The sequence below is a fragment of the Schistocerca piceifrons genome, chromosome 4 (genome assembly GCF_021461385.2).
Source record: "Schistocerca piceifrons isolate TAMUIC-IGC-003096 chromosome 4, iqSchPice1.1, whole genome shotgun sequence".
In the NCBI taxonomy this organism is placed as follows: domain Eukaryota; kingdom Metazoa; phylum Arthropoda; class Insecta; order Orthoptera; family Acrididae; genus Schistocerca; species Schistocerca piceifrons.
Genome location: NC_060141.1, coordinates 132,811,894 through 132,833,533, shown reverse-complemented (window position 1 = coordinate 132,833,533; position 21,640 = coordinate 132,811,894). Strand labels below are relative to the sequence as shown.

The 21,640-nt window shown below is 40.5% G+C and overlaps 1 protein-coding gene across 2 annotated transcripts in view; it reads left to right on the top strand.

Annotated features, from left to right (window-relative positions):
* LOC124795215 (probable 2-oxoglutarate dehydrogenase E1 component DHKTD1 homolog, mitochondrial) overlaps positions 1 to 21,640 on the top strand; it is a 355,821-nt gene that overhangs the window by 259,090 nt on the left and 75,091 nt on the right. For both annotated transcript variants that reach the window (XM_047259132.1, XM_047259133.1), the window contains exons 13-15: positions 61 to 200; positions 5,711 to 5,867; positions 8,675 to 8,877. In XM_047259132.1, coding sequence (XP_047115088.1) covers positions 61 to 200; positions 5,711 to 5,867; positions 8,675 to 8,877 — 500 coding nt within the window. The remainder of the gene's footprint in view (positions 1 to 60; positions 201 to 5,710; positions 5,868 to 8,674; positions 8,878 to 21,640) is intronic.

Sequence of the window (21,640 nt, the reverse complement as noted above, 5' to 3'; positions counted from 1 at the left end):
TAAAACAATTGTAATTTGTATGCAGCGACAATGTATGACAATTCATATATTTACTTGCAGGATACAATGTTCGCATTAGTGGACAGGATGTGGGTAGAGGTACATTTTCACATCGGCATGTGATGTTGGTAGACCAGTCAACAAATGAAATGTACATTCCACTGAATGATTTAGTGGAGGGGCAGGAGGGACACCTTGAGGTATGAAGTTCTACTATGTATTGCTGAAACTTTTATTTGTGCAGCCTTTATTTAACAATGTTCTGAGGAAAGCTATGTTACCTTCAACAATACAAGAATCTGCAAGCCACAAAAATCCGGTACAAAACAGATTAAGCAACTTAATGATACTTTGCACTGTTTCTTCTAGTTCGTATTTCAAAAAGACTTAACCATTATTTCCTGTGGTGTGTTTTGTTCTGCACTTTTTTTTGTACTTCAGTGAAAAAGTTACTTTCTTTCTTTAAAGTCAAATAAGATTTTACTTTTCAGGATATGCTGAATAGATATTAACTACTAACTGCAAAATCTACTTAGAGTACTTTTCCATCCCTAATATTTACATACCCTAATCTGTGGAGACATTCATAACACACTGAATTTATTTATACTTCTACAAACAACCAGTTGAAGCCAATTCTCTGTTTTCCATGTGTTGTATCATGTTTCATGTCTGTTCACTTCACCAACACATATGAATCCATATATCACAACAAATACAGCTGTCATAGTATATCAGTTTCATTCATTACTCATTCAGATTAGTTGCATAAATCATCTAAAACGAATCTTCGCTGTTTACTGCTGTGTCCTCAGTGAATGAAAATTTCAACAACTTTCTGGGGGCCTTCTTGATGGCATTCAATGAATTCTTTCCTTTTATGACTATAAAAACTGACACACCTAAGAAGGGATCATGGATAACAAGGAGTATTCAGATTTCAAGTGTGAGTAAAAGAGAACTTCGTATGGAGGCAAAAGTCAATTCAGACCCAGAATTCTTAAATTATGTAAGGCAATATAAAAAAAAATCTTTGATAAAGTAGTGAGACAAGCCAAAAAATGGGCTAATAGTAATTATATTTCTAATGATAAAAACATATCTAAAAACAAAGATGATGTGACTTACCAAACGAAAGCACTGGCAGGTCGATAGACACACAAACAAACACAAACATACACACAAAATTCAAGCTTTCGCAACCAACGGTTGCTTCATCTGGAAAGAGGGAAGGAGAGGGAAAGACAAAAGGATGTGGGTTTTAAGGGAGAGGGTAAGGAGTCATTTCAATCCCGGGAGTGGAAAGACTTACCTTACGGGGAAAAAGGACAGGTATACACTCGCACACACACCCATATCCAGCCGCACATACACAGACACAAAATGTCTGCTTGTGTCTGTGTATGTGCGGCTGGATATGGGTGTGTGTGCGAGTGTATACCTGTCCTTTTTCCCCCTAAGGTAAGTCTTTCCACTCCCGGGACTGAAATGACTCCTTACCCTCTCCCTTATAACCCACATCCTTTTGTCTTTCCCTCTCCTTCCCTCTTTCCAGATGAAACAACCGTTGGTTGCAAAAGCTTGAATTTTGTGTGTATGTTTGTGTGTCTATCGACCTGCCAGCGCTTTCGTTTGGTAAGTCACATCATCTTTGTTTTTAGATATATTTTTCCCACGTTAAATGTTTCCCTCTATTATATTCATAATGATAAAAACAAGTCTAAGTCAATGTGGTCATTTGTAAAGAGTGAATCAGGTATCAAAAAAGGCAGACAACCAAAACTTGAATTAGTAGTGGCAGATGAGACTGTTTTGGACCTTACACAGATCTGTGAAGTTTTTAACAGGCACTCCACAAATCCATGTAAAACCAATGAACTTTCATCTACAAGTCTGTATCCTGTTTACACTTTATGTATCTCCACTGAATTCAAATTCACCCATATATACTATTCTGAAGTAGCTGATGTCATAAAGTTCTTGAATTTAAATTCTGTAGGTTGGCATGAAATTCCTACAAAAATAATAAAGGCAGTCACCCATAGTATTGAATACCTGCTCTGTCTTATAATCAGTCAATCTATTGAGGAAGGGTGGTTTCCTGATAGGCTGAAGTATGCTGAAATATGACCCATTTATAAAAAAGACAGACATGATGAAGTAGGTAATTCTCAACCAATCTCATTGTCATTCATATTTTCCAAAATATTTGAAAGAGTTGCACATAACCAGATAGTTAACTATAATAATCTGCATAATATTATCCAGAACAATCACCATGGTTTCCAAATGGGGCACCATACTATGCAAGCCATCAATGAACTTATTACACAAAGTAGTAGCCAATTTAGGCAGTAAAATGAATGCATCGAGCATCTTTTGTGGCCTAACTAAAGTCTTTGACACAGTAGACCACAAACCACTACTTTGTAAGCTACAAGCATATGGTTTTAGTGAAAATTCAATGAGTTGGATGTCATTTTGCCTGAAATTGAGAGCTGGGTGAGAAATAATGGTCTGAAACTAAATCTAACAAAGACACAAATCATTCACTTTACCACAAAACAAACTATACAGGATATACTTGAAGTATCATATGAGGACAATCACCTTGCACCTCAAACTGTACCATGTTCTAGGTGTAATGCTGAACAAGAATTTATCATGGTCAGAACCTGTAGGTTCCATGTGGTACTGTCTACATAGTCTAATATATGCAATGAAAGTTATAAGTAGTATAATAGAAACACAGTAAAAAAATTTGTATATCATGGATATTTTGTGTCTGTCATTAGATATGGTATAATTTTTTGGGGATCAGAGAAATCAAACTTGCAAAGAGTCTTTAGGCTACAGAAAAAAAAATCACTAGAGCCATGGCAGGTGCACAGTAAAGACAATCATGCAGATCTCTGTTCAAGGCCCTTGCTCATATGACTGTTCCTGATCTCTGTATCTATGAGACAATTAATTGTTCTAACCAACACCTACAAGTTTTTGAGAACAACCTGTTTAAGCATGATTATGAAACAAGAAATCGCAATATAAAGTACCAACTCATAGGCTAAAACTGCTGGAGAAGACATCTTATTCTATGGATATGAGGCTGGGAAATAAAATCTGTGAAAAATTTAAAAATTATAACCATAAGAATTTGGACTTCATTTAAAGAAGTACCTAGCAAGTAAATATTATTACAGTGTAGAAGAATTTATGATTGACTGTCACAAATAACTATGCCTGGTGTTTAATTTTATTCTGTTTCATGCTAAAAAGTACTTTAAGTAAATATTTATTCTTAATTCTACTTCATTTCAGCATGATTATATTAAATCATTTTGTGGTACTTAAACTTACGAGACAGCTGTAAATTATTCTGTATACCTACAATTAGAAATTAGCTTTCACTTAATGTCTCAATCATTTGACTGTGTATGACATATTATGTGACAATAAAGTTTCTATTCTATTCTAACAGCTTTCTTAATTTTTTGTGCACAGTACAATTACAAAACTTCAGAATGTACAACATCTTTCATTTTTTGGATATTGTGTGGTAAGAGTATGAACTGGTCATCTGAAATACTACTTTGGGAAAGGGTGATGTGCTACTGACTATGTGAAAACTTTTTCTTATTGTTTAAAGACCTTGCTGTTGTAGTTAAAACTAACTGTGAGGAAGAAAACAAAACAGTACATTTCCTCAACACAACTGTAATATGCAATCTGATCGTAGATCATTTCCACTGTATCTGAGTGTCCAATGAATAAATCAGTTGGGATCATTGCTAATGTGTTCTGTGAGGCTAGTAGCATCATTGACATAATTTTGTACACTTTCAATCTGTGAATTGGCATTGCAGACTGCCCACCACTTTGTCCCTCCTTCTTGCCATCTACTTTGAGCAGTCCTCTAATTGTGAACATGCCTCATAGGATAACTTTATGATGTTTGCTCTCATCTTTTGGGTGTGACTCCTGGATATGTGTCCAGAAGGTGATGGAATTTTCTATCCACCAGGAAAATGTCAAGAAACACATAACTATATGTTTTTTTTTACCTGCCCATGATGGAAATATAGATTAAGAGACTCTCATTGATCTCATCGTTTAGCTCCCTCGTATTTCCTTACTTGGTGGAGACTTAAATGCTTGTAATGTGCTTCAGGATTACAACTCCCTCTACTCCTGTGATCAAACTGTTGAGAACATCATGTTTTTGATCCTCTTTGCTTGCTGAACACAGGGCTGAGCATACAGGTTAACGCTGTTACATGGTTATCCTCCACCACAGCTCTATGAGAATGATATTCCAGATATTGCTGAGTAATGATACACACTCAAATGTCTACTTGCTCATCTGGATACACCAATGAGTTTTTGCAGAGCTCTAAATGAACTTGCCCCTTGTGAGTGCTCATTGGGGTGAACTGGATATTGCACAACCAATTGTTTGTTTTTATACATAAATACAACCTCCAGGAGAAATACCACATAAGCAGCTGTAGTAGTGCATTTATGCAGAAGTTTTCAGGTCAGGATAGAAAACAGGTTGTCCTTTGTTATAATGAAAAGTACATCTCGCAATCAAAGCCAAATGTGGACTTCTGAAGACGTCTGCTGATAAGCTCACATTCTTCTGGGTGGCAAGTGTAAAAAGTACTTACGCTAGTAGAGAGTAGAAGAAAGTCATTACTACAGTTCTTGTAGCCGGTCATTTGGTACACCTCAGAAGGATTTCAGGGGAGAGATAGGTGGTGATCCATTAACATTGTAATGTAAGCTAAAAACCTCATGAGCAGTCTAGGAGAAATTTTCTGACCACAGTGAAGCATTATTTTGAAATGTCACAAACACAGAAAAGAATCCAGCTTTCTGCCAGTACTGAGACAATGATGAGAGAAACATTTGAGACTTCACTTCTGCCAAAAGTGGGTGTCTAAAAATGCCCCTTTTCCATATGTGAGCTGCAGTTAACAAGTTTTGCTTCATCTAGTCTCCATTGATAAGGAATCCTGTTTAATCTTTTGTCGTAATGTGAGTAACAGGAAATTTTCTTGCCTTGTGAATGGAAACTATTTTAACCTCTCTCCTTAAATATGAAGAAGTCAAAATATGCCAAAGTTTCCATTGTAGTGTTGCCGTCAACAGGAGCATGGGAAAGACCATGGAGCAGATTATCAGGTGCCACATTCTTTGGATTTTTTAATGTGGGCTTGTTAGTCACATTTGATGTGGGATTTTTGAATGTAGGCTTCCTGGTCACTTTCATTGTGGGTTCAACACTTGTTCATCTTTGCTACTTGAAAACACAACTGTTCTAATGATCAAGTGCTCGTAACTTTTTAGGTATGCATTTTAGAGCACTTGTTTATGGGACTTTTTGTTCTTGTTTTGGTCCATACTACCAGTTCCCAAAATATGGAAAGCAAAGAACTTGCAGCAGAAGAGATTTGTTTTGCAGTATCAAAGATGAAAAATTGCTTGTAGCTCTTAAGGTATGCATTTTTGACCCTATGTTTACAGAGACTTTTTTGCTTCTAGTATCATGTACTTTGAATTGTATGCATTTACGCCATTAATTATGATACACCCTGTATATGAGATGTTTTTCTTCTGACAGTTTTCAGATAAGAATCACATTTGTTTGTTTCATTTTACCATAAATTATTTTGTTCTGTGTAGTTTTACTACCTTCTTGAAATTTCAGGTAGCAAATAGTATACTGTCAGAAGAAGCTGTACTTGGATTTGAATATGGAATGAGTATTGAAAACCCAAATCGTCTTGTTATATGGGAAGCTCAGTTTGGAGACTTTTTTAATGGTGCTCAAATACAAATAGATACATATATCACAGGTGGAGAAAGTAAGCATTAAAACAATACAATACTTACACTATTCCTTTGTTATAGTAATATAAAATATATGTAATAATTATTCAAAAGGAGTCCATTTGTTTTCCTTTTTCTTTTGTTTTATACAGCCACAACACAAATGAAAACATTTAGCACCATCAGTTAAAATATCGTATACTCTGTGTATCTGTGGAATAGAATTAGAGCTGAAATTTTTATATTAAACAATGGAAACTACAAGTTGGAATATCAGCAATATAAGGGGAAGATGATTTGCTATTCACTGTTTTGGCCAGAGTCTTCCTTTGAAATAGAAACACACATTCATTCACACAAGCAAGCACACCTCATGCACACATGACCACCATCTCTGGCAGCTCAGTCCAGAATGCAGCTGTCATGGTCTGAGCTGCAGGAGATGGCAGTCATGTGTGCATGAAGTGTGCTTGTATGTGTGAATGTATGTGTGTGTGTTTCCCTTTCTGAAGGAGGCTGTGAAAACTAGTATGCAAGTGCCTTTTCACTGAGACTGTATGCAACTCAACATGTCACATTTATGGTGAGTAGCAATTTACACACATCATAAAAAGTTTTGCATCACCCCACTTCCCAGAACTCCTGAAGACAGACATTGACTGTGGATATTGTACCACAGACACAGCCCCTTTGACGGTTCAGAGATGTGACTAAACCCACCAAAAGATGTAAACAAACATGCATGAGCAGCGCCTATTAGACGGATGGGGTCCAACAGCCAATCACTTCCAGGCATTCCACCAGGAAGAAGGTACATTGCTCATGCTGTCTGCAGTTCAACCATGCCTAGACAGTCAATACTGCAGTTCGATTGCATCTGCATTGTTACTTTGTGCCAGGATGGGCTCTCAACAAGGGAAGTGTCCAGGTGTCTTGGAGTGAACCAAAGTGATGTTGTATGGACATGGAGGAGATACAGAGAGACATGAACTGTCGATGACGTGCCTCACTCAGGCTGCCCAAGGGCTACTGCTGCAGTGGATGACTGCTATCTATGGACTGTTGCACAGAGGAACCGTGACAGCAACACCACCCTGTTGAATAATGCTTTTTGTGCAGCCACAGGGCATCATGTTACAACTCAAACTATGCACAATGGGCTGCATGATGTGCAACTTCATTTCTGACGTCCATGATGAGGTCCATCTTTGCAACCACAACACCATGCAGCACAGTACAGATGGCCCAACAACATCACAAATGGACTGCTCAGGATTGGCATCATGTTCTCTTCACCAATGAGTGTCTCATATGCCTTCAACCAGACAATCATTGGAGACATGTTTGGAGGCAACCCGGTCAGACTGAATGCCTTAGACACACTGTCCAGCGAATGCAGCAAGGTGGAGGTTCCCTGCTGTTTTGGGGTGGTATTATGTGGGCCTGGTGTACGTCACTGCTGGTCAGCCTCGTGATGACTGGGTGTTGTGTGATGTCCTTAGGTTAGTTAGGTTTAAGTAGTTCTAAGTTCTAGGGGACTGATGACCATAGATGTTAAGTCCCATAGTGCTCAGAGCCATTTGAACCATTTTGAACTGCTGGTCATGGAAGGTGCCATAATGGCTGTATGATACATAAATGCCATCCTCCGACCATTAGTGCAACAATATCAGCAGCATATTGGCGAGGCATTTGTCTTCATGGATGTCAGTTTGCGCCCACATCATGTACATCCTGTGAATGACTTCCTTCACCATAACGACATTGCTCAACTAGAGTGGCCACCATGTTATCCAGACATGAACCCTATCAACATGCCTGGGATAGCTTGAAAAGGGCTGTTTATGGACAATGTGACCCACCAACCACTCTGAGGGATATACATCATATCACTGTTGAGGAGTGGGACAATCTGGACCAATAATGCCTTGATGAACTTGTTCATAGTATGCCACGATGAATACAGGTATGCATCATTGCAAGAGGACGTGCTACTGGGTATTAGAGGTACCGGTGTGTGCAGCAATCTGGACCACCACCTCTGAAGGTCTCGCTGTTTAGTAGTACAACATACAATGTGTGGTTTTCATGAACAATGAAAGGGTGGAAATGATGTTTATGTTGATCTGTATTCAAATTTTCTGTACAGGTTCTGGAACTCTCGGAACCGAGGCAATGCAAACCATTTTCTGGTGTGTGTATCTTTTCTTTGTGTTGTTGAAATTATTACGTAGTAGATTTTATTTATCATATATTATTGAGTGGCTAATATGACTCTTACACTCCCACCCCCCTCCCTCGCCTCACCGTATGACTGGGAATGAAACAGCTGAAAATTGTAGTGGACAAAATTGGCTAAAAAACTATCAAAAACTATTACTTTTCCTTCGCAGCTGTCACTATATGAAAGCTGATGGATTATAATCAGCCTGTCAGAAATCAGTGGCAGAAAATGGCATGAATGTTGAATTGTAAAAATGAAGTACTTAATCCACTGTGTGAAAATGAGATGAGAAAAATGACGTATCATTCTCATTCTTATGTAAGGCACTTTTATGTGGTGGAGAGCTGCAATATTCTGCAGCTTTCAATATCTTTGGTATCATCGCAATACCTCTTTTCAAGTTTTATTTCAAAATTTTTGCTACTTGTTTAGTATGGACCTTTTTCATGATTTATAAATTTCTGTGTGCCTCGAATCTCTGTAAAATTAGCAATTTTAACTAGAGTTGACTCATTTGTAGAAATTTACCTGTTTTTGATGTGCAACTTTCATGTTTGGAACCTGTTCAGAATCCTAGTGAAATAGTTCTGAATATTTATTCATTTGAATCTTTCATAGGTCGATGGATGACCTGTTCTGGCTTAGTAATGATGTTACCTCATGGTTATGATGGTGCTGGGCCTGAGCATAGCTCATGTCGCATAGAGAGATTTCTGCAACTGAGTGATTCCAGTGAGACTACACCAGATGGTGATGATGTTAATATTCATATTGTGAATCCTACAACACCAGCTCAGTACTTCCACTTATTAAGGAGACAGGTAAGTTAACTGTACTAGGTTCAAAGAATAGTTCCATAAAAAATGTCAAAAATATAAAAACACTCATTGGTTGAGACAGGTAAAGCAATGTATGAAACAGGGATCTAGGTAAAAAACAAAAAAAGTGTTCACATTACACAAAAAAGCAATAAGGGCCATTTTAAGAAGAAACAGTTCTTAAATTTGCAGAAAATGTTTTAAAAATCTAGGGATCTTAACTTTTACATCATTGTACACACATAAAACAACAATAAACATCACAAAAGATAGTTTAGAGTGAGTTACAACTGCTAGTGTAAGTGTACACACCCATAACACTTAGAGAAGGAACAATATACATGACGGTAAGCATACCTAATTTTGGAAACAGATTATGCCATGATTCTCTTGCTTTAGCATAATTCTGACTACATTTTTCTTCAGTGTTACTAATATGTTTAGGTTGGGTCATGTTGTTGCACCCTCATACATCAACCATGTAGTTCAAATTCAATGACAACAATGAAAATGATATGCAGTTTTTAGCATTCAATAACAAATGCAATACTTTTTTCTGAAAGTAGGTTGGTTTTATTCAGAATTCAAATACACCATATTATTTCCCTCTGTTCTGGCCAGAAAACTTTATTTTTGACATAATCTCTGTTTAATGTGTCAGCCTTATGCCACCATACTGTGAGGGCCTGTATGCCCACATGGTACCACTCTACTAGTTGATGTCAGACCCAAAATCTTGCTGCTTTAATAACCTCCCAGTCATCCACATACTGCTTCCCACAGAGTGCATTCTTCATTGGTCCAAATAGATGGAAGTTGGAAAGTGTGAGATTCGGGCAGTAGGGTGGATGATGATGAACAGTCCAAAAGTTTTGTGAGCTTCTCATGGGTAAACAGACTTGTGTAAGGCCTTGTACTGTCGTGGAGAAGGAGAGGTTGATTTGCATTTTTGTGGCAATGAACATGCTAAAGTTGTTTCTTCAATTCCCTGAGTGCAGCACAATACAATTCAGAGTTGATTGTTCCATCATGAGGTAGGACATCAAACAGAATAACCCCTTCAGTGTCCCTGAAGACCATCACCATGACTTTATGGGTTGAGGGTGTGGCTTTGAACTTTTTCTTCAGAGGAGAGGTGGTGTGGCAGCACTCCAAGGATTGCCATTTTATTTTGGGTTCGAAGTGATGAACCCACATCTCATTGCCTGTGATGTGGTTAAACAAAAAATTGTCATGATCAACCTTGTAATATGCAAGAAATTCTGCACAAATGGTTCTCAATTGCTCTTTATGGTTAGGTGGCAGGCACACACCTTTGAGTACCCCAGATGGTGGATATGTGTGGCAGCACTGTCAACAGAGACACCAAGTTGAGCAGCAAGGTGTTTTGTTGTGATCAATTGATTACTTCAAATGACAGTGTCCACATGTTCTGACATTGCAGGAATTGGCCAGCAGACAGGTCTGCTTGACCTTGTTACAATGATGACAGAAGCCTCAACCCATGACTCACCATGCTTTTGCACTGCCAGGCTTCCATAGACATTCTGTAAGCACCTATGAATATCAATGGTGATCTGATATTGCTCTGGTATTCTGCCAAAAGAAACTCAGTGATAGCTGTCTGCTTGGAACACATCTCTGTTTACAGATATTATGTTGAAGGCTATGTATAGTGCCACCACCAACCAGAACTTTATTAAACTATGGGGGCTGAAGCAGGAATGTTCCACGATGTCCCACAACAAATTCTGCACTTTTCAACCGAAATTAGCCAAGAAGAAAAATGTGTTGCATCACTTATTTAATGTCCTTCATATGTTTTTAGGTAGCTCACAGGCTATGCATGTCTCACTTGAGTTTGTCCTGGATTATGATTCCCAAGAATTTTGTTCAGATTTCCTTTTTTACTGTGTTGCTTACTATGTATATTTTCATAACAAGCTCTGTTTCCTGGTTTTAAATTCTATTATTTCAGTCTTTGTAACATTTATATTTAGATGGATTTCACTGAAATACTGGGCTATTTAATTCATAACACTGTTGAACAGTATTTCTAGACTGTCATAGTCTTTGTGCTTACATACAATTGAATATCATTTACATACAACGTGTTTTGGAGTTCAGAGAAAACTACTTTACATAACAAACATACAGCAAAAAGAGAAGAGGTTCCAACATGGAACTGTGAGCCACTCTATATTTCATATTAATAATTTTGGATTTGAATGACGCACCGTCTGTTTTCCTTAAAACTAATTTTTCATGTTGCTCATATATGATTTAATCAACTCATAGCCAGTTCTTCAAATACCAAGGTTCCATAGCTTGTTAAGTAATGTGGTGGGGTTAACACAATCAAATATTTTTCCAAGATCAAGAAACATTCCGGTAACACACCCTTTGTTCTTCATGGCTGTTATTGTTTCATCTATTAACTGTGATGTGGTTGCAGAGGTTGACTTGAATTTCATAAAGCAGTTCTGATTCTCAAATATTAGATTATATTGACTCAGAAATGTTTTTAGTCTAGTGTAAATAGCTTTCTCAATTACCTTAGAAAATACTAATAAGATTAAGTGGGGTTAATAGTTTTCAGTTTTAGATTCATCATCTTCCTCATAAATTGGGGTCACTTGTGCTATTTTTAGATTACCTGGGAAACTACCTGATGCAATTAAATCATTTACGGCTGTGGCCATTGTGCCAGACATGTCTATGCATCTTTTTAATGTGATAATAGATGACTCATTGTAGCCTGATGATTTTGGATTTTTTAGTGATTTATGTGCTTTATCTCCTTGCTGTTAGTTGTGGCCAAATATATGCTTTGTTTAACTGAAATTACATCTACACTAGAGCTTGTGGAAGTGGTCAGTTATGAAGAAAAGTACTCATTAGTCGATAAACTCAATTACCGTTGATGTTAAGGTCACTGACCAATTTACCCTTGCAATTGATAAAGCTATTTATAACTCTCCAAACAGCTATGCCACTATTATTTGAATTTCTTAACAATGTGACTACATATTTACTTCTAGTCTCTAAGAGTAGATCTTTGTAACAGTCATGATAGTTCTTAAATTCTACCTTTAGTCTTTGTTTATTACAATCCTTTTTTCTCAGTTCAGAATTTATCCAATCACTTTTCGTATATTTCTGCAGTTGTTTCTGGCAGAGTTGTACCTGGACTTGAGACGGTGAAGTAATAGTAAAAGCCTGATGCAAAGTTTTTCCATAGCATTGTAAGTGTTTTAGTATAGTGTTGCATTGTAAGTGTTTTAGTATAGTGTTGAGATTTTCAGGGTCGTCATCATGGTTTATTTTTGTTTATTTATTTATTTGCTACTGACATAATGACTTTCAGCTTCTGTCAGTACCTGATCATTATTATAGTCAGAAATGGCAAGCTATAGAACTAATGTATTGTATATAAAGTGGGAGATGTTAAAAACTGGAAAGGATTGGAACATAACAGCCAACAAGTTGCAGAAGTAAAGGTTTATTAACCCTTTACCATGGTTTTGACAAATATAAATTTGCATTCATCAGAAGGAAAATAGGATTATTGAGCAAATTATTGGAAATAGTTACAAATGTCAGACAGAGAAGGAATCAAATTTGGTAAACAAAATTACAGAATTTTCCAATCACATTTCATATATTTCTGGAGTTTTTACTGGCAAAGTTGTAGCTGGACTTGAGACACTGAAGTAATAGTAAAAGCCTGATGCAAAGTCTTTTCACAGAATTGTAAGCCTTTTAGTATAGTCTTGAGATTTTCAGTGTCTATCGTGGTTTATTTTTGTTTATTTATTTATTTGTTTCTGACATAATGACTTTCAGCTTCTATCAGGGTTCAGCTTCTGCCAGTACCTGGCCATTATTACAGTCAGAAATGGCATACTGTATAACTGATGTACTGTATATAAAGTAGGAGATGTTAAAAACTGGAAAGGACTGGAACATAACAGCCAACGAGTTTGCAGAAGTAAAGGTTTATTAAACCTTTACCATGGTTTTGACAAATATAGATTTGCATTCATCAGAAGGAAAATAGACTTGTTGAACAAATTATTGGAAATAGTTACAAATGTCAGACAGAGAAGGAATCAAATTTGGTAAACAAAATTACAAAATTTTTAGATAAGCTTACTCATTCGTAGAATCAAATATTGATAACAGTGGATGTCAGAACTGCAGTGATGCATGCGTGTACTTTGAAAAGGCCATGGGTGCAGCAGTGCTATGTAGTTCACAGTGTGTGCCTCAGACTTGTGTGTGTGTGTGTGTGTGTGTGTGTGTGTGTGTGTGTGTGTGTGTGATATCACCATCAGAGCCTGCCATGGTTCCCAGTCTATTTAAGGCTAACTGAGCTATGCTCAGCCTCAATTCTCTATGTATATTGCTACAGCATAATTGGTTCCTGCTGAATGTTACTTAAGTACTATATTCAAGTTGTTAATGTTTCCAAGGAATAAAGTTGCGTTCAGTCTACTGGTTGTGTTGTACTTGTACCTAATTACAACATGATTTGCAATGAGTTTGGTCCTGTTCTCCATTCAAATTTCTACTCTAGTTGCTCCTCCATTTATTCTCACAATGGCTGATCTTGTTACGAGGTCTTTTACATCGGATGGGCAACGGATGGGCAAACAGCAAGAATTGTTCACCATGACATTGTACCACCAATCACAGGTGCTGAACAATCGAACTCAGGTACTTCAATCACTGGCTTCTGCTTTGTCTAGTCAGCATGCTCCTCTGTCTGTATCATCTGCTGTTTTGCCCTCTGCTGACCCCATGGTTTATCCATCTCCCTTTTGTACATCCAGTGAGCCCATTGAGGAATGGGATGCATACGAGGGACATCTGTGACAACACTTTCAAGCTTTTGGGATTACTGACCATATTTTTTATTTTGTGCCTTGTTCCATTCATGGATATTGCCAAGAATGTATCAAGTCCTATGTCAACTCTCCCCTCTGCAGATCTGCCTCCTTTAACATTTGGCCAACTGTGTGAAATTCTTTCCAAAGACTATTGTGAGCACTTCCATGTCATTGCAGCCTGGGTTGAGTTTTACTGCTGTAGGAAGCAACCACATTAATCCTATGGACCATTAATGGCTAGCTCCATGGGATAAGTTATCATTGTCATTTAATGTTCAATGCACATTAACAGTAGTATGATGATCAGATGGTGAGAGATGCTATCATTCATTTAATTCTGGATTGTGAGATGTGAGAGCCTGCTCTCTGGTGTGAAGCCTGCTCTCTGAGGTTTTAGCTATTGCGCAGTCATTTGAGGTATCACGAGCTGTAGGTAACCAAATCGAGTCATGGTGTGAGATATCAGCAATCCAACCCTCTCCTCCACACCAAGCTTCAGATAGTTTGCAGGGAGAAGACATGATCACAGTGGTCGATGCCTGATCACAGCATCAACGTGGCTGGCCTCATTCCCAGCAGCAGCCACACAGGCCAGTAAACAGCAACATACGCATTCCATGCTACCATCTTACCCTTATTGTTTTATTAATCATGAGCACTGAGACTGCCTAGAACACTGGGCTACCTGTCATAATTCAACAAAACGGGTCACATTGCTTCTTTTGTAATGCAAAAATTTGGCACAACAATCCTGAAGCAGATACGGATGTAAACATTGTATTGTTTATTTCTGTTGTGCCAAACAAGCTTTTCATTGATGTTATGGTTTTTCATAAAAGTTCTGCGTATGCAAATGGAGACAGTTTGTGATGTTCGCCTGCTTTATTCTTCTTTGTTGATAGTCCTCAGAATCAACATACTGCATTTTTATACTGGCCCAAAAATATGGGCTGGAAGTTCAACACTGACTACTGTAAATGTTGTAGTCGGCAGTTGCAGAGTTGTGTTCCACAGTTCTTTACTCTCACTGTTTACAACCCACCAATTACAGAAATATGGCCAGTTCACTATTGGTAAATTTAGATAGGCCTCATTAATAGCTTACAGCAAACTCGGGTAAACAGTGTTAATGGTTTCTTATATGTGCATACAGCAGCACAAGAAGTACTTGTAAATAAATATGGGAATGTACCAAGTAACAGTTCCTAACACAAATACTCTTGTGTTAGGATAGTGCAAAAAAGTGCAAGAAACAGGTGAAATATCCTCATACTTAAATAAGAATGTAACAATTACAATTCCAAAAAAAGCAGGTGCTGACAGGTGTAAAATTTACCAAACCATGAGTTTAGTAAGTCAACAATGCAGAAAATGACAGATTGCTACTTACAGTAAAGAAGACACATTAAGTTGCAGACAGACACAACAGAATGCAACTATCATGTGAGATGCAAGCAGCAATCTGGAGGGGGTGTGGAAGGGGAAGGGGGAGGGGTAGGGATGATAGTGTATGGGTGGGGAAAGAGACGAACACTGTCTGGTAGAGTGTTCATGGACTAGAATACAAACAGGTACAGCATCTGGAGGTTATGGGGCAGGAAGGTGGGGGAAAAAAAGGAGTGAAAAAGAAGAGGAATAGGAAAAGATGAACAAGTGCATCGGTAGAGGGCTGAAAATAAACAGAGCGAGAGTCAAGGATGGGGTGGAGATGACAGGAGAGAGCGGGTGTAAAATTAGGTTGAAGTGGCTCTGAGCACTATGGGACTTAACATCTGAGGTCATCAGTCCCCTAGAACTTAGAACTACTTAAACCTAACTAACCTAAGGACATCACACACATCCATCCCCAGGGCAGGATTTGAACCTGTGACCGTAGCGGTCTCGCGGTTCCAGACTGAAGGACCTAGAGCTGCTCAGCCATACCGGCCGGCGTAAAATTAGAGTGGAGGGTGTGGGTACAGTATGTTACTGTAGGTTGATGGCCTACCATCCTCAATCCAATGGACTTCTGGGAAGGTGGCACCGCATCCTCAAGACAGTGCTTGTATGCCATGACTAGGATTGGATGGAGGCCATGTCCTGGGTGCTGCTGGGCATACAAGCTGCCTCATTGACAGAGGTGCTCTACTGGGAACTGTTCACCCTCCCAGCAGAGTTCATATCACAAATCACTGACCCTGTGGACATCAACCTGCCAGACCTAGTAAAATATGTCAGGGATCACATCCGCCATGTCTGCACCCCACCGTTATCCCACCATGCCAAACCAAACATCTTTGTGCACAAGGACCTCCAATCATGTACACGCATCATGTACAGGACTGATGCTGTCAAACCCACCCTCCACCCTGTGTACAATGGCCTGTACAAGGTGCTGAAACGAGAGTCAAACACTTTTGATATCTTGCAAGCTGGAAAAATGTCAACAGGGTCACTGAACTGCCTAAAACCAGCGTGGACTTTAGCAGACACACCTTGTGTCTACCCTCCACCGGCCCCTCAAGCTAATTTACAGTCGATCTAGACATGCGAGACTACCTCCCAGAATACATTCCTGTAACAGTGCAGGACTCACTACTGATGGTTAGGGCCAAATTCAACAACAGACAGTCAGGCTACTGCATGGTCTGAAGGCCATTAGAGCACTACATACCCCTTCCACCTACGATCGACACAGCAAGACTGAAATCCACACTTTCTTTGAACTGCTACCTGGTTGTGTTGGTCCTAGAGCATATCATGACAACTAACACCCTGGACACTGCTGCTGGCAGACTGACAACCTCACCATCACCAGACAATGCACCACCAGCCATCACCACCTCAACGGACACTGACACCGCCCTATTGGCACCACTGCTGACATCATGGGCCAGCTGCCCTTTATGGCCACTCAGGCACCTGGTGGATTACGACCTGTCAGCCCTGGCCATCACTAATCATCTACATCTACATCTACATTGATACTCCGCAAGCCACCCAACGGTGTGTGGCGGAGGGCACTTTACGTGCCACTGTCATTACCTCCCATTCCTGTTCCAGTCGCATATGGTTCGCGGGAAGAACGACTGTCTGAAAGCCTCCGTGCGCGCTCTAATCTCTCTAATTTTACATTCGTGATCTCCTCGGGAGGTATAAGTAGGGGGAAGCAATATATTCGATACCTCATCCAGAAACGCACCCTCTCGAAACCTGGCGAGCAAGCTACACCGCGATGCAGAGCGCCTCTCTTGCAGAGTCTGCCACTTGAGTTTAAAAAAACATCTCCGTAACGCTATCACGGTTACCAGATAACCCTGTGACGAAACGTGCCGCTCTTCTTTGGATCTTCTCTATCTCCTCCGTCAACCCGATCTGGTACGGATCCCACACTGATGAGCAATACTCAAGTATAGGTCGAACGAGTGTTTTGTAAGCTGCCTCCTTTGTTGATGGACTACATTTTCTAAGGACTCTCCCAATGAACCTCAACCTGGTACCCGCCTTACCAACAATTAATTTTATATGATCATTCCACTTCAAATCGTTCCGCAGGCATGCTCCCAGATATTTTACAGAAGTAACTGCTACCAGTGTTTGTTCCGCTATCATATAATCATACAATAAAGGATCCTTCTTTCTATGTATTCGCAATACATTACATTTGTCTATGTTAAGGGTCAGTTGCCACTCCCTGCACCAAGTGCCTATCCACTGCAGATCTTCCTGCATTTCGCTACAATTTTCTAATGCTGCAACTTCTCTGTATACTACAGCATCATCTGCGAAAAGCCGCATGGAACTTCCGACACTATCTACTAGGTCATTTATATATATTGTGAAAAGCAATGGTCCCATAACACTCCCCTGTGGCACGCCAGAGGTTACTTTAACGTCTGTAGACGTCTCTCCATTGAGAACAACATGCTGTGTTCTGTTTGCTAAAAACTCTTCAATCCAGCCACACAGCTGGTCTGATATTCTGTAGGCTCTTACTTTGTTTATCAGGCGACAGTGCGGAACTGTATCGAACGCCTTCCGGAAGTCAAGAAAAATAGCATCTACCTGGGAGCCTGTATCTATCACTATTTGGACAATGCATCACAACGTACTCCATTCTCCATGCTCCGCATTTTGGGTGGGTGGGTGGGGGGGGGGGGGTGGGGGGGAGCTCTATTGGGACCTAGAACCACTGGCTCTATCCTCCAATAATATCGCTGCTCTACCGGAGCAAGAAGAACTGTGCTCTACCGGAGCAAGAAGAACTGTATCTTTGCCAGATGAGTTCTCTGTAGTACACCAAATATGCTACGTGCATTGTATATATGCTATAAGAATAAAAGTTTCATTGTAATTGACAGGAGTGTGAGTGATTATTAGTCATTGTAATTACCATGCCCACTCTCCACTACCTACAAGTCCATAAATATTTCTTGGCCAGTGGCTTCATCTGTGTATGCTGGGAGACAATATTTCCTTGAAGCTCCTATCAGGGTCCTGTAGCTGGGTGCTGAAATAATCTATTGATTCAAGCATGCTTTGGTGCAGTCATCAGCCAAAAAATATTTGTGGGTTATTGATAATGACTAATCAGTCAAAACTGGTATAGTCTTTGAACAATTTATATAGCAATAACTGAGGTAAAATTTTATAACAACAGATGAAGGTAAACATATCAGGAGCTTCATTTCATCCTTTATAAATATTCTCCATATGAGAAAACTTCATTAGCTCATGCTTGTTGTCAAGTGAGATGAATTGCCTCATATGGTTTTGACATAGTATTAACTTGCCATCAGAATGTACCAATGTGTACACGGTCCCCACTCCAAAGGGAAAACTCCTGTGTACTGGACAGACACAGTGGAGCAGAGCTTCACAGGATCAAAAAGGAATCTCTCAGAAGCTACACTCCTTGTGCACCAAGTACATGACGTAGACAGCCATAGTAGTGGATGCCAGCCTGACTGCCGCCAGTGCGGTGCTACAACAGCACGTCTGCCCAAGCTGGCAGGCACTTGGTTTTTTCTCAAAGAAGCTATCAGAATCATAAGGCATTTGGAGCATTTATGACTGGGAGTTGCATATGTGGTGGTGTGATACTTCCACCCATTGGTAGACACCTGACAATTTGTCATATTCACAGACCATAAACCAACAACTCATGCATTTTGAAACGATCACTCCACATAATCACTGCACCATTTCCATCAGTTAGAATATGTGTCACAATTTCCAACAGATATCTGCCATATTTACAGGATAGACAATATAATCGCTGATTGCTTGTCCCAAGTGTGTGCCATTATCTCACCCACTGTGAACTTTGAGGATGTTTCCCAAGCACAGGAGAGTGACGAAGACCTTCACAGCTTCTGTCATGACACCTCCAGTGGCCTGCAACTGGAACTAATGCCTGTCGCTGGCTCTACATGGCAGATTTGGTGTGACATTTTATTGGCTCACACTGACCATTCCTTCCAAAGATATCCTGGTGCAGTGCCTTCAACAGAGTCCACGGACTACCTCACCCCAGAACCAACACTACTGCAACACTCATGGCTGCACATTTCATCTGGCCTGGGTGACAGAATGACTGCGTGAATGGGCACACCCGTGCACCACATGCTAGTGCACCAAAGTTGGGAGGCACATCCATGCACCTGTGGTTGCCTTTCCTGACATGACATGCTGATTGCACATGTCCATGTGGACCTTGTTGGCCTGTTACCTTTGTCCAAAGGCAAGTAGTATCTACTAACTATGGTGGACCATTTCACTCATTAGCCAGAGGCAACACCCATCACACACATCACTGCTGAGATCACCACCACCTCTGTCAACACCTGTGTGGCACGCATCGGATGCCCCAGTCACATGACAACAGACCATGGTCACCAGTTTGACTGTGGATGGTTCACAAATGTCGCCAGACAGTGTGGTTTACAATTACATAGAACCACAACTTGCCATCTGGTATTGAACAGCATGGTTGAATGGCTCCATAGGACTGTAAAAATTGCTCTGACGTGCCACAGCACCACCTGGATGGAGGCATTCCCACTGGTACTGCTGGGCCTGCAAGTAACACCAAATGATGAGATTGACATGTCACCTGCCACCTCATTTACAGGCAACCTCTCGCAATTGCAGTCGGTTTGACCATGCCTACATGATGACATGGCCCCCCTCCTGGCGGAATGTCTGTGCACTCACATGGCACTCACATGGCACCGACCTGGCACGGCAGCAGGAAAGTATTCATGCATGCCAACCTGCAATACTGCAAGCACGTCATGTTGCATACTGATGTGGTACAGCCACTTCTCCAGCTGCTACAGACTGCACTGCATGATCATCCACAGACGAAAATTGCTGCACATTAAGTGCATTGGGAAAGCGTCTAGAGTCTCCACTGACCACATTTAGCAAGCTTACATCTTGCCTGCTCCAGCAACCACTCATTTCCTTGACATGGAGCCTACAACCGTAGCCACTGATGATGCACAGCTGCAGCCAGCTATCATCGTGCCACCACGAGCATGTCCTACCATCTTGCTCAGGCAGTCAGTGCTACTGCCTCGACAACACCCACCATGGGGCACAGGTCACTCCCAACACAACCTTCAACGCAGTACGTCATGCCTGCCAGCCACTGCATTTGCTTCAAACTCCCATGCTGTATCATCAAGACACCACACTGTACAACTCAACAAGCATGCACCCCACCTGCTGTACAGCATTAGAATCTGGTTCCCCTAACCGCATTCTCCTGTAGATACCCAGTCTCCCGTTGGCCTTGCCTACAGCTAGTATCTCCACTTGAGCCCCAGACACCACCTCTTGTATCAACGGCTGTTTGCCCATCGAAGATTCTGGACTCACATTCACATCCCCATGCATCCACTGTGTCGTGCATTGAGGCCAGATTGGCATCCATGCCGATTTTTGTGCTTGTGTTCCTGTAAACCTTCAGATGTTGTCTCTGTACTGTGGGCTTGCTCGCCACAGCTCCTGGACCGATGTTCGAGTCATGGCAACACCATATTTGTGCAAGTTTATACTTGGTGTGCTATCTCCATACCTCTGCTGTCTCGAGTGTTGAGGTCAGATCGAGTGCCATGCTAAGCTTCTACAACTTCATCTGTCAGCGAATGTGTAGGATACTGACGAGCCACCATTGTGCTCACACTGACGTCAACATGCACCACATGAACTCTAAACTCTGAGCACCACACTTTCTCACAGCTATAGAGCTCTGCTCTCCCAGGGAAGATTTGTGCAGTATCAATACTGCAGAAATACGTGAATATGGGACTGTGGTCACAGCAGACACAAGCAAACAGTGCCTTGCATTCGCCAGCATGCATGTGCAGATTTACCATTATGATAAGTTTTGGGAATGATGCAATGGTCATCAGCCCACAGAGATGAAGCAGGCAGCAGTGCTAGCTGGACATCACAGTGCTACACATGAGCCTGACCTTTCTTACCACAGACCACATGGGCTGAGTTAATGTGACTCCCACCAATGTGTACACAAAATTTACTCATTTGTTCATTTTGCAGTGTCTTTCATCCCTCTGCAAAAGACATGATGGTCTGCAGGTTGTCCTGGATATTGATAATTTGGGAACATGATCTTTGTTTTGCATGGTTCACATGGCGTGCAACATGCTAATCACCAGAGTGTGTACCCTCCAGGACTAGTGATTGAGCCGTGCCACCAGTACAGTGTACCAGTACAGTGATTAAAGATAAGAGTTTGTTTGTACCATCTCTTGAGGCATGGTAAAATAAAATGTAGGTCATTGACATAATAACTCTTGTCAATTTCCATCACGTTCCCATCACCAAGCCTCTTCCGTTGATGTAGTGCATGGGGTGCAGCAGTA